This window comes from Euleptes europaea, chromosome 3, assembly GCF_029931775.1.
Source record: "Euleptes europaea isolate rEulEur1 chromosome 3, rEulEur1.hap1, whole genome shotgun sequence".
In the NCBI taxonomy this organism is placed as follows: domain Eukaryota; kingdom Metazoa; phylum Chordata; class Lepidosauria; order Squamata; family Sphaerodactylidae; genus Euleptes; species Euleptes europaea.
The window spans coordinates 99,542,769-99,556,937 of record NC_079314.1 but is presented as its reverse complement, the minus strand read 5'-3'; the positions used below and the strand labels follow the sequence as shown (position 1 = coordinate 99,556,937).

The following is a 14,169-nucleotide window of genomic DNA, read 5'->3' as shown; positions in this document are numbered from 1 at the left end:
CCGGAATTCTAACCACTAGACCACATAGCTACTTGGGAAACTCCCCAGGGATGCAAATGAAATGTGACCTGTCAATTACCTAAACGGGGTGGGGGGGACACTCAAAAAACAACCTGATGGGCACTTAATATATTACAGAAAGGGTGGCATGTTGGGAAAAAGTGAGTGTCAGGAAAAGGTGCAGGGGAAAGAAATTAGCCTGCTCAAGAGCTTAGAATATCTTAAAAGGGGATGGGGGGGGGGTTTCCAAATTGTTTCTCTCTTATCTATGAATCCTTATAGAATCCCAGCTGGTTAATTTCTAATAGCGAAAGGTCTTTTAGTGATCAAACTACTCTGACTTAAAAATCATTCTGGCTTGTAATTTCTGCTCTCCCTCTCAAGGTTGGGAGCTGCCCTAGTGCGTTTCTGAACTGGCTCCTTTGCTTTCTAAGTAGTGTACTATTTTCCCAGATATGAAATGAGCCAACGCTGATGTGTAATGCCCAAATCAGCATAAGAAAGTCAGAAAAACTGGACCAGGGTCCATCAAGTCTAGCTTTTCAGGAAGCCACAAATAGGGCATAAAGCCAATAGCTCCTCCCTTGCTGTCCATCCCTGGTACATGACTGAGGCATGTATGAGGGAGTCCCAAATCCCTTACTTCTAGGTCAATCATTTCTCGAGGTAGAGGAGTCTCTGGATACTTTTCAGACTTGGGAAGCTGTACATCATCATCCATTTCGCTTTCCAAGAAACCTGCAGGCAAACCAAACAGAGGCATGCTAGGTACCTTTCTCATAAATATATAATGACAAGTGAAGAGGACCCACAAGGGCTTGCAGGGCTGCATCTCATTTTTCTCCTCCCCACTATTTCCTCTTTCCCTTTCCTGAAAGCCCCCATAGCCACTTCCCTTTTGCTGCATCCTTCCCACTCACCAGCCAACCTACCTTTATCTGCCCCTTCTCTCCAGCTTTCCCACCTTCCCTCCCCCTGGCAACGTCTTCCTGGAAAAAGTCTGAGTTACGCAGTGGTCCCTAGGGCCAAACTTGGCCCAGTTGTGTGGTGACTGCTGGTCCCTGCCTCCCTCCCCCCATGCCATTTTCTTGACCTGAATTTGCCAAGGGGGCATTATTTGCTCCTTCAGGGGACTGTATGTTCACCCCCTGTTGTCATGTGCAGGCCCCATGGGTAAATAACCCCCAGGGCCAGTTCAGTTTGGGAAAATAAAAGGGGAGGTAGGACCCCCTCCTCCCCCACACACTGCAGTTCTGATCCAAATAGGGTGACTGTGGTGTTTTTGAATTGAGTGCCCAAGGGGAACTCACAGCTGTTGTCCTGCTGCAAGTCCCCGTAACAATCATGTGGTAGGTATAACGTGTAGTTCAGCCCAGAACTGACATGGCTAAAACCATTTACCCTACCAAGTGCCCTTGGAACAGAACTAGGGTTGCCAGGTCCCCCCTGGCCATGTGGGGTTGCCAGATCCAGGTTGGGAAACTCCTGGAGATTTGGGGATGGAGCCCGGGGAGGACAGGGAGCTCAGTTGAGTGCAGTGCCACAGAGCCCACCCTCCAAAGCAGCCATTTTCACCAGGGGCACTGATTTCTGTAGTCTGGAAATGAGCTCCCACCTGGATGCTGGCATCCCTAAAGAATGGTCTTGTACACCTTCGGTTCGGTCTTGTACACCTTCAGTTCAGTCTTGTGCGTGTGTGTGTGTATGTGTGTATGTATATATGTATATGGCCATTCAGTGGCTTGCTTGTTTAGAACATGATCAGAAATCACTTACGAAGAATTCTCTCCAAGGATTCACATCTTCTTACTTCATTTACAAACTTCCTCTGGAAGCTGTTCACATTTTGATTCAACTGTGGAAGTTTTACACAACACAATTTTTAAAAAAGGAATACTGTACTGAATGAAATTTTCCATTGTTACATACACAACTGGATTACATAGATGGATCAACTTGGGCAATGCTAATAAAAGATTTCTGGCTTGTTTTGAATGTAAAGGTTCTAGAGCAAGGGTGTCAAACATAAGGCCCGCGGGACGGATCCGGCCCCTTGAGAGCTTTTATCCAGCCCGCGAGCCAGCCGAGCAGCCATCCCCCAGCTCTCAATCTGGGCTGGCGAGGCATGGCCCGGCCCAACCAAGTGACATTTATGTCATATCCGGCCCTCGTGACAACTGAGTCTGACACCCCTGTTCTAGAGTTTTGTTACATTTCCTACTTATTTCCTACTCTGTCTGTCTGTCTGTCTGTCTAGCTAACTATCATCTAACTATCATCTATCTATATACTTAGATAATGCAACTGTGTTCAGGCTTTTAGCCAGAACACGTATATTTTCAAGCATCAATTGTTAATTTTATAGCTTCCCTTGATACATATGGAAGTACCAAAGCCAATTTGATCATTACTCAGTTAAAGCAGAATTGTTTCCGCAAGGGCCATTGTAATGATATTGAGGAAGGTGTAATAGAATAGTATGCACCTAACAGGATTCCCTGATAATCCTTAGTGCACAATAAGGAAAGGAATAGTGCACAACAAGGAAGTGCACAATAAGGAAGGGAAATCTTTTGGAAGGACTTCCTGCTCTGCTCTTGGTTCCCGAAGCAGCACTGACCACACTCGGTGTCCGCCCAAAGCCTACTCACATCTCTGAACTGAACCAGACCCAGCTCTCCGAGTTCCGCCACACAGCAATAGGCAGATTCCACTTGAAGAAAAAGTTGCATCAGACACATCTCTTCGCTCCGGAAGACGGATGCCATCTTGCACACTCTTCTCTGGGGATGTTAAAAATATATACTGAAAACTTTTATCTAAGGGCTTATTCACACAAGAGATCCCATCACTACAATCCTCTCAGCTTTGCAAAGACGCACATAACATCACTTGTGACAAGAAAAGAAGAAAGAAAAGAGTTTCTGTCTAGACATTAGGAAGAATTTTCTAACAGTTGCAGTGGTTCCTCAGTGGAACAGGCTTCCTCGGGATGTGGTAAGCGCTCCTTCCCTGGAGGTTTTTAAGCAGAGGCTAGCTGGCCATCTGTCAGCAATGCTGATTCTATTACCTTAGGCAGATCATGAGAGGGAGGACATCTTGGTCATCTTCTGGGCTGGAGAAGGGGTCCCTGGGGGTATGTGGGGGGAGGTAGTTGTGAATTTTCTGCATTGTGCAGGAGGTTGGACTAGATGACCCTGGCAGACCCTTCCAACTCTATGAGTATGTTTCTAAGCCCAGCATGGTATCAGCTTGTGAGAGGTTGGCTTGATGCCACATGTTCAGGTCCTTTCTACATTTAGTGGAGGGGAAGCTGGACTTTCCCAGATGATTGCCACCATCCATCCATACCTGCCCATGAGCTGTGGTCATCATCAGAGGCCCTGGTCTCTGTGCCCTCACATTCTAAAGATAGGACAGTAGACTGCACAGACTAGGGGAGACAACCTAAGGAGGTAGCCTACAGTGTCACCTGCATATGACATCAAATCCTCCCAAACTCCACCCTCCCCAGGCATCACCCCCCCCAAATCTCCTGGTGTTTTCCCAAGGCATTGTTGGGAACCCTAGTCAGCTACTTATTTGTGATTTTGGGCTGTGGTTTTATAGGCTTCATGGCACAGAGTGGTAAGCTGCAGTACTGCAGTCCAAGCTGTGCTCACAACCTGAGTTCGATCCCGAAGGAAACTGGTTTCAGGTAGCCGGCTCAAGGTTGATTCAGCCTTCCATCCTTCTGAGGTCAGTAAAATGAGTACGGAGCTTGCTGGGGATAAAGGGAAGATGACTGGGGAAGGCACTGGCAAACCACCCCGTAAACAAAGTCTGCCTAGTTAACGTCGAGATGTGACATCACCCCATGGGTCAGGAATGACCCGGTGCTTGCACAGGGGACCTTTACCTTTATACAGGCTTAGTTAAGAGTGTGATTTTATTTTACAACTGTCCACTTTAATCAGGCTATTTGGTGGATTGACACATCATAATGGAGAAAGTGTTGAACAAGTATCCTGGGAAGCCTGGGTTTCAATCCCCACTTCTGCCAAGGAAACTCACTAGGTGACCTTGGGCCCATCACATACTCTCAACCTGTCCTACCTTACAGGGTTATTGTAAGGATTACTGAGAAATGCTAAGTATTATTAAATCATCTCTGAGGCCCTCTGGTATGAGTAGGCTTACCGAGTTGCCAGTTCCAGTGGGCAATAGCCCTCCAATTAACCGGGCTGCTTGCAGCAGCGATCCCACAGCTGTGCATGATGTGATGATGTTACTTTTGGGTTTACCCTGGAAGTGTCAGCATCATGATGGGGACGCTCTAGCATGCTCCCCCAAAACTCTATAGGTTCCATAGAGCTTCCCATGTGATGTCAACACTTTCGGGGTAAAACCGGAGTTGACATCATTATGTCATGCACTGCTGCACACGTGGGGTCACCACCTCCAGCCTCACTCCAAAAAGCTTCAGCTGGTGAAAAAAGGAGACCTGGCAACCCAATGTATTAGTAAATTTATGATCAATTTGCTCACACCCTCTGCTTTCAAAGCTAGACTGTAGGCTTTTCCGCATTCTCAGTTTCCTCGCTTGTAAATTCCTGTTTCTTGGAAGGGGCATTCAGTTCCACACATGTTTTTCTCCCTCTAGTGGTTGATTTGATATCAAACAAGTTTATACCCAGCACATCTCCCTGCAGATTTAAACTGCAGGTTTTTACGCTGCACATAAACTTATTTGATATCGAATCGACCACTAAAGGTAGTAAAATACAAGTGGAACTGGAAAAAACCCCTGAAGAAACAGGAACTTACAAGTGAGGAAATTGAGAATGTGGGAAAGCCCTCTCTCTCTCTCTCTCTCTCTCTCTCTCTCTCTCTCTCTCTGTGTGTGTGTGTGTGTGTGTGTGTGTGTGTATAAAGTCACAGCCAACTCATGGCAATTCCTTAGGATTTTTATGGCAAGAGACGTTCAGAAGTAATTTGCCATTGCCTGCCTCTGCATAGCAACTCTGGATGGTGGTCTCCCATCAAAATACTAACCAGGGCCAACCCTGCTTAGCTTCCGAGGTCTGATGAGATCAGGCTGCTGGACAGACTATTGTACAGTAAATAAATACAGCATACAACAGGTGGAGAAGAGCCTTCGGGATTCTGTAATGCAGAGATGGTGGTGAAGAGTATCATCTCTGAAAGGGATCTCTGGTAGGAAAACAAGGGTGTTTCAAGTGCACCCCCGTCTGACAAATACCGCCCCACCCATGATTTAGACAAGAGTTTGAGTCTAGATTCCAGTCAAATTCTCTTGCTGTGACAAAGAATTTGCCTTCAGAATATCACTCTGGACTTCAGATAATCGAGGAACAAGTAACAGAGTTGTTAGATCACAGCAGCTGCTAGCTGACCATTCCTTTGTCAGGTTAATGGCTCAGAACCTTTGGCTAGTTTTTTTAATGGGCCCTAATTATTAGGAGATGACCCCCAAGTGACCCATCATATCTTACAGAAAACAGAGAGCGTGTATGAGAGAAAGAAACAGCAGTTTTGAGTTGGAGAGAGAGAGGAAGGGATTCTGTACAAATAGGATACAAGATTTCTGTCTCTTAGGAGTTGTGGGGTAGTAGATCTACTGCCCTACAGGAGTGTCTTTCCCCCTTATGCTTTACTTGTTTATGTGCAAATAAAGAAAAGTTTGCAAAAATACCACAAAACTCCAGTGTGCTTTCCTCCAAAGAGAAAGAAAAATAGGGCTGCAACATGCCGGCAAACCAAAAAAAGAAAAAAGATGCCTGATGATAAGTGGCAGTAAATCCCCCCCCCCACCCCACATTTCAAGCTTTATCTGGGGGATCATAATTCTTTTGTTCAGCACAAAGGAACTCTGATCCTCGGATGAAGCTTGAACAATGAAACATGAAGGGGGTTTACATGACAATAAAGCTGTCACCTCTCACCTGCCATCTTTTTTCCTTTTTCGGTTTGCTCCTCCAAAGAGGACCAGCCCTAGAATGACCACCTCTGCAATTTCTTGCTGCTCAAAGAAGTGGAGCACACGTAACAATATTGTTTGCATCAACATGATTGATGCGAACCATGGTGGAGGTAACAGACTTGGAATACTCCTATTAATAGTCCCAAATGTAAACTCACCACTTGAATCTTGGGATTTCTCTATAACTCTTATATCAATATGGTGGCCAGGTCGCTCTTCACAACCGGTGGGAGGTTTTTGCGGCAGAGCCTGAGGGGTCGGGTTTTGGAGAGGAGAGGGACTTCAACGCCATAGAGTCCAATCGCCAAAGTGGCCATTTTTTTCCAGGTGAACTGATCTCTATTGGCTGGAGGTCAGTTGTAATAGCAGGAGATCTCCAGCTAGTACCTGGAGGTTGGCAACCCTATATATCGAGGTTGGTGTACTTAGGCTCCCCAGGCAGTCTCCCATCCTCACCCAGAATGGCCCAACCTCAGCAAGGTTGCTGCATTATGATTTAGCTCTGGGTGCACCATATGGAATAGGGACACAAACCATTATATTTGATTCTGAACCAGGCCATAGAGTGTGAATCAAAAAAATTCACATAGTTAGGCCAGGGACAGAGAGCAGGTATTGTTTTACTAGGCTGGTAGAACTGCAGGTTTGCAGGAATTTTTTTTTTAATGTTAAAAAAATACATGGGGGTTAAAAAACCTAAAACTTGTTAAGAAAAGTGTGCCTCTGAGATCTCACAAGACTATGTTGTGATGTCTTGGTGACCATTTGGGGGATTTCTAGGCAACACAAAAATAATGCTGAAGACTCCAAGCCTCAATTTGTGTCACTGGGGGGAGGGATACTAAAAAGGTGAAAAGGGGGGAAGGTAAAGCTTGAAGGAGAGGAGCAGAGAAGGAGAGCAGCAGAAAAACTAAAAAGGGAAAGATGACGATGGGAGAGGAAAGGGAAAAGGTAGAGGAGAGAAGGAAGGGACAAAGGCTGCCAGTGGGAGAAAGAGTTAAAAGTATATAGGTGAGTGGTTGGGAGAGAGAAAAATGGGAGAGGCAACAAGGAAAAGCAAGAGGGAGTGAGGATATGACATTTTGCCTGTGAGTCCTTGCAGGTCCTCCACTTGCAACATTTGAAAAGCACAATTATTGCAGGTGGAAGTGGTTTTTACTTTCACAATCTTTATTGCTCCTTTTCAAATCCTGCCTTCCCTCCAAGAAGCTTAAAGTGGCACACATGGCTCTCCCCTTTTCCATGTTATCCTCACAACAACCTTGTGAGGTAGGGTAGGCTGAGATACTGAGACAAGTCCAGTGAGCTATATAGGGCTAAGTGGAGATTTGAACCCCAATCTAAAGACTGATGTTCTACCATCTATGGGAAAACGCATAGAAAAGGGGTCCAGATTGTTTTATGGGCTTCCAACCTATCACAGTTCTCTGCTTTTCAGAACTTTTAGCACTTTTGCCCACTATAGCTTCAAACAGAATGTCAAACAAAAAGAACACCCCCTTAAATCCGTAGGATAAGAACATAAGAAAGGCCCCACTGGATCAGACCAAGGCCCATCAAGTCCAGCAGTCTGTTCACACAGTGGCCAGCCAGGTACCTCGAGGAAGCCACACTTTAACTTGAGGACATTAAAGTCCTCATTCCTTAGCCTGATTGCTCAAGAAAAGTCAATAGATGGAGACAACTCTAGAAAATGTTCAATTTAGCCAAGATTTGTACCTTTGTTACATTGCTCTCCAGGAGCCCTCAGGGCAGCTTACAGCATTTATGACCTGCAGATAGTAGCCTAAAAGTTCACAGGTGTCCTATATATTGCCCACTACAATGTAAATATTACCACACTTAGTCTCTCTGCTCCTCATCACATTCAAGATACCATCTAGCTTCCTCATCCACATCAATGGATGAAAATGAAGAATCACTCACCTTCACGACTGCTACACTCTGTTCCCTGTTTCGCACTTGAATTATAATTAGATCAAACACACCAGCAATTAGAGAGCCTCAAAATCCTGTGCTGTTAAATGTTAATTGCTAGTTTCAAAATACATATTTAGCTATTTAGTCAAGGCCTACATTAATTTTTTTAGTAAGCCATTTCCTTTTAGGTGAAAGGCAAAATCTTTCAGCAACCTTCGTACGATAAAGCGATTCCCCTTTTTAGGAAAATTCAGTAGGCATGCAGATCAACCGCTGTGCCTCCTAAGGAACTACCTTGGTTATCCGCACTAGGATCTCACCTCTCCAGTTTCCTTTGTTCTGTGTAGCCTGACTTTGAAAAATATCCCGCAACTACCTCCAGCTTAACTGAGCAGCAAATGAAACAGTGGGTTACCTGGCGTTTTTTTAGCTGTGTGTCCTTAGTGTAGCTGAACTGGTCCTGGCCAGAAAAAGAGGTCTTTCCACCACCGTTTGATGCTGTTAACTGTCGCTGGAAGGATCAGGAGTTAGCCTGCTTGGCCTACGTTTTCCACCTCCTATTTGTGTGCCAAGAACTACCAGTGTTGTGTCAGCAAAGCAGTGTTGCCATTACTAACAGACTCGCCGTACTCTGTTGGCACAGGTATGTTTCTATACACAGCGAAACCCTCCAACTTTCTATCAATGAAAATAGGACATTCTTCTAACAACCTTTTTCTCATCGCAAGGATCATTGCTCAAATCCTCTGTAATGCCCTTTCTGAAGGTCTTGTCTGGGGACATTGGCTCACTATGAAATGGTCTACCCCTTCCCACACAATTGATTGAAAGACAAACGAGTGATTTTTGGCAAGGATATCCTAGAAAAAACATATCATAGAATTATCATATCATAGAATTAAGACCCTATCTTGGCAGCTACAAGGTGTGAAGTGACAGGAAGGGCCCCAGTGTTCATGAGTGCAAATTCACTAGCATCTGTGCTAGAGATAAGAAGCACCCACTCTAGGGTTATCAACCTCCAGGTACTAGCTGGAGATCTCCTGCTATTACAACTGATATCCAGCGGATAGAGATCAGTTCACCTGGAGAACATGGCTGCTTTGGCAATTGGACTCTATGGCATTGAAGTCCCTCCCCTCCCCAACCCTGCCCTCCTCAGGCTCTGTCCCAAAAACCTCTCAGCGGTGGTGAAGAGGGACCTGGCAACCCTAGCCCACTCCCCACTTATTAGGACCAAACTAGATGTGACAGTGTCCTCCAGGCCGGCACAGAGATGCCACTGACCATTTTAAAAAGATTTTAAAATACAGCATGGTGCTTACCCCCTCCCCCCAACACACACCTTTTCAAATGCCAAAGCAGAGAGAGCTAGTGTGGTGTTGGGGTTAAGAGCAGTGGACTCTAATCTGGAGAACCGGGTTTGATTCCCCACTCCTCCACATGAGCGGCGGATGCTAATCTGGTGAACCGGGTTGGTTTCCACACTCCTACACATGAAGCCTGTTGGGTGACCTTGGGCTAGTCACAGTTCTCTCTGAACTCTCTCAGCCCCACCTACCTCACAAGGTGTCTGTTGTGGGGAGAGGAAGGGAAGGAAATTGTAAGCCGGATTGATTCTCCTTTTAAAAAAGGTAGAGAAAGTCGACATATAAAAACCAGCTCTTCTTCTTCTGTGTTGTGTGTGTATCTGTGTACAGCTGTTTTGGCACTTGGTAAAGGCATGTGGGAGGGAACAAGTGTGCCTCAACCTACCATGCTGAGTCTCAGGGCATTTTAAAATCACTTTAAAATGGCAGCGGTGTCTCCACAGCCTCTACTGGGTATGCCGTGGTGTCTATCCTGGCCCTCAGAGATTTCCGGTGCAGTCCTAAGCAGAGTCACATTCTTCTAAGTCCTGAAGTGACTTCTTAACCACAGTTTTGCCAGACATGGAATAATAATCAAGGCGCTCCATACGAAGCAGGAGAGAATCTTGCACCTGTGCACATAAATATCAGAGTTTAGGACTGCTCTAACAGGTAGTGAGGTAGCAGCCCTTAGAGTGAACAGATCGAGAGCAAAGCTAGACATTAAACACGAAATCCACAAGTGGATCTCCCATGATTTTTGTCTTCATTAAAATAGAGTCAATAGATGTTGTCACTTTCTCCAGCGCATTGGCAATGGGGGTCTTTAACCCCTTTCTTTTATGCATTTACCCACCGCTCTTCCAGGTTGTCCTGTAGTGGTGGGGTGTGTGTAGTTAAAAAAACAAAAACAAAAAAAACCAAACACTATAAAAAAGTAAATTATATGATTCTGTGATTCTATGACTACAAGATGGTCTCATTTCTAAAATAGCCTTCCTTGTAAATACTTATCTGCCCACCAGACGGCCCACAAGTCCTTCAAAATCGATCTCCATTCTCCAAGTCTGCTCCAGCCAGCTGCAATTTTCACTGCGACATAAATTTTTAACTGTATTCTATATGGTTCCGTCTTGGTCTTGTGTAATCCTTTCTGGTCCTTTTGGATCAAGTCTTTATTTAAAACACACCCAAATTAAACGTTTCATTGGAAATGAAAAAGGGGGAAAGTAATAAAGAGAAATAGGAACAAAAATTGTCCAGTTGCAGAAAATAAAATAAAGGGGGGGGGAGAGGTCTTCAGACAGTCTGAGAGCATTATAAATCCAACTTCCTTGCTTTTTCACCAACTCAGGAGGCAGTTAGAGATTCCAGCCATGCATGCCCAAGTATACAAAATATAATTAGTATTTAAACAGGTCCCGGATAATTGTTTTTTATTTAGTTGACCTTTAAAAAGTCTCTGACAGCAGATCTCCTCCCTGCTCCCCCGCCAATATGGAGGCAGCGGTAGTGGTGTCATTTTATCTGTCCTTTTCTATCTGTTTTATATCTCCAAGGAAACAGCTGTAAAGTTCCAGTCTTATCTCTCTGCTTCTATTTGCTTAATAAACCTGTAATTAACTGTCCCTGTTGAGCAGAGTTGTAAATCGAAAGGCTTTCTCGGCAAGATTATTAACAGCGCAATCCTGAGGGGGGGTGGTAGTTGACCGGGGATGGCACAGCCATGGCACAGCCGAGATGCCTCCTGGGTGGCTTGCTGCGCCACAGACAGCAAGATGACAGGAAAACTCCCCCCAAACCCGTGCAACCACTCTATGCAGTGGCATGGGCTGCACCACCATTTTTGCTGGTGTAAGTTCATGCTAGCAAAAGTGAGCATTCCCAGGGTGAAAGGGCTCAGGGAGCTGACTAAAGTCAACCCTGCCCTGGGAACACTCCCTTTGGCGCTGGTGCAAGCCCCTGCACTGGAGGTACGCTGTTGCCGCGGCTGCACCGGCACCCATCCGTTGCGGTGCCACGTTGCTCCCCAGCACTGGCGTAAGTGGCCCTGTGCTGGCGTAAATGCCCATTTAGCTGGTGCAAGTGGCATTTACACTGGCACCGGGGACACACTGCCTCCTGAGGGCTTCTGCCCCCCCCTTTAGACATGAAAGAGGTTTACACAGTTATGCATGGAGTGGAGAGAGTTGACAAAGGGAACTTTTCCCCCTCTCTCCCAAAATATTAGAACTTGGGGGCATCCAATGAAGCTGATGGGCAGTAGATTCAAGACAGATGAAAGGAAATACTTCTTTACTCAGCGAGTGATTAAAATGTGGAATTTGCTGCCAGAGGATGTAGTGATGTCCATAGGCACAGACAGCTTTAAAAGGGGATTAGACAGACTCATGGAGGATATATCTATCAGTGGCTACTAGCCATGGTGACTAAAGGGAACCTCCAAGTTCAGAGGCAGTAAATCTCTGAATATCAGTGCTAGGAGGCAACAGCAGGGGAAGGCCTTGGCCTCTATGCCCTGTTGTTGGATCTCCAGAGGAACTGGTTGGGAGACAGGATGCTGGACTATATATGTAACATTTAAACCACAACCATGTATGTACAGTTTTAATCGGGGAAATTCGCTTTTCAAGAAATTAGCATCCTCTTGCCATGTAGTCGGGACAGCCAATCACAGAGCTTCATGCATCCTGTAGTGAGGGAGTGTCCAAACAAGTCACATGTTGGAGAAATAGTTGGATTGCTAGTTTTTTTTTCCATTTTATTTGTTTGTTTGGTTGTTTGTTATATTTTTGTCCCACTCTTCCCAAGTAAAGCCAGGCTCAGGGCGGCTGACAATATAGAATGGGAGGGGCTGTGGCTCAGTGGTAGAGCATCTGCTTGGCATGTAGAAGGTCCCAGGTTCAATCCCGGCATCTCCAGTTAAAGGGACCAGGCAAATAGGTGATGTGAAAGACCTCTGCCTGAGACTCTGGAGAGCTGCTGTCAGTCTGAGTAGACAATATGGACTTTGATGGACCAAGGGTCTGATTCAGTATAAGGCAGCTTGTAATGTAAATAATAATGGCACCCTAATCATGGCTTTGCCCTGACCTGGATGGCCCAGGCTAGCCTGATCTTAGAATCATAGAATCATTGAGTTGGAAGGGACCACCAGGGTCATCAAGTCCAACCCCCTGCACAATGCAGGAAATTCACAACTACCCCCCCCACACACACACACACCCCTAGTGACCAGAAGATGGCCAAGATGCCCTCCTTCTCATCTGCCTAAGGTCACAGAATCAGCATTGCTGACAGATGGCCATTTAACCTCTTCTTAAAAACCTCCATGGAAGGAGAGCTTGCCACCTCCTGAGGAAGCCTGTTCCACTGAGGAACCGCTCTAACTGTTAGAAAATTCTTCCTAATGTCTAGATGGAAACTCTTTTGATTTAATTTCAACCTATTGATTCTGGTCCAGCCTTCTTGGGAAACAGAAAACAACTCAGCACCATCCTCTATATGACAGCCCCTCAAATACTTGAACATGGTTATCATATCCCCTCTCAGTCTTCTCTTCAGGCTAAACATACCCAGCTCCTTCAACCTTTCCTCATAGGACTTGGTCTCCAGACCCCTCACCCTCTTTGTTGCCCTCCTCTGGACATGTTCCAGCTTGTCTACATCTTTCTTAAATTGTGGTGCCCAAAACTGAACACAGTACTCTAGGTGAGGTCTAACCAGAGCAGAGTAAAGCGATACCATCACTTCGCATGATCTGGACACTATACTTGTCAGATCTCAGAAGCTAAGCCAGGTCAGCTCTGGTTAATATTTGGAAGGGGGACCACCAAGAAAAACTTGGGTTGCTATGCAGAGGAAGGAAATGACAAACCACCTCTGTTAGTCTCTTGCCTTGAAAATCCCATTGGGGTTTCCCATTGGGAAAATCCCATAAGTCAGCTGCAACTTGACGGCTTTCAATCATGGCTCTCAAATGATGGCATCAGTTCCAGGTTTGGATAACCATTTACTACTGTTCCTTCAAACAAGGGTGATTTGCTGTGCAAAGGACAGTTCTTTCCTCGCTTATTTAGGCTATATTCTTTTAAATTAGGTGGAATGAAAGGCCAGCTGATTTGTCTGTGTGGAAAAGGGAAAAATCTCCAAGGAATGGGGCAGCCCAGCTGTGCTTCTCCAAGCAATGGCTTATGGTGAGAGAAAGAGGAAGGCTACAGGAAGAGGCTGGGTCCCTCCCCTCAAATCAGGTTTCTGAAGGGAAAAAACCCAAGAATTCCCAAATGGCAGCTGCCCTTTGTCAACTCCTTAGTCAACCACTGTTATTTATTTGATACTTTTCTATACTGCCTTTCCGCCATTGCATTCAAGGCAGCTTACAATTCAAAGTAATACCTACAATGCACACAGTGCCAAAGGAAAAGGGGGCAAACATTTCCGAGCGGGCATGGAGCCAAAGGGTAATTGGCATCAAACAGGCTGACGGAGGAAGCTTCACTGTCACCTTTCACTATGATGATGCAGCCAAGTGGAATCTAGCATTAGGGACCCCCTCCATGGGCTACTGTGTAAAGTCACCCCCTGACTCTAACAGAACAGGAAACATTAAGAAAGAGAAGAGGGACAATGGGATGAAATCAGCTTTGGTATAAAGGATCCAACGATGCAGTTTTATTTTCTGCTGGGGAGAAAAATGCACAAATGGCAACATGATCAAGGCAGCAGAAACTATGATGCTTTCTTTTTACATCCCTAAAATCACAGTGAATGTTAATATTTCTTTGCCTGGAAGATGCAATGTACTTATGCTGTTGGAAACCCTGCCAATTTTAGGAGCAGGTTACAGAAAAAGCCTCCCCGCACACACACACACAAAAACACTTTATGTTTATATTAAAATATTAATTTAATTTTTTT

At 45.4% G+C, this 14,169-nt stretch overlaps 1 protein-coding gene across 1 annotated transcript in view; it reads right to left on the bottom strand.

Moving 5' to 3' along the window:
* Positions 1-8,257, bottom strand: part of ATP6V0A4 (ATPase H+ transporting V0 subunit a4) — a 67,393-nt gene extending 59,136 nt beyond the window's left edge. Inside the window, exons 1-4 of the mRNA XM_056845787.1 lie at positions 8,224-8,257; positions 2,652-2,783; positions 1,777-1,855; positions 644-738 (exon numbers count right to left, since the gene is read on the bottom strand). Coding sequence (XP_056701765.1) covers positions 644-738; positions 1,777-1,855; positions 2,652-2,768 — 291 coding nt within the window. The 5' untranslated portion in view covers positions 2,769-2,783; positions 8,224-8,257. The remainder of the gene's footprint in view (positions 1-643; positions 739-1,776; positions 1,856-2,651; positions 2,784-8,223) is intronic.
* Positions 8,258-14,169: the final 5,912 nt, after the last annotated feature.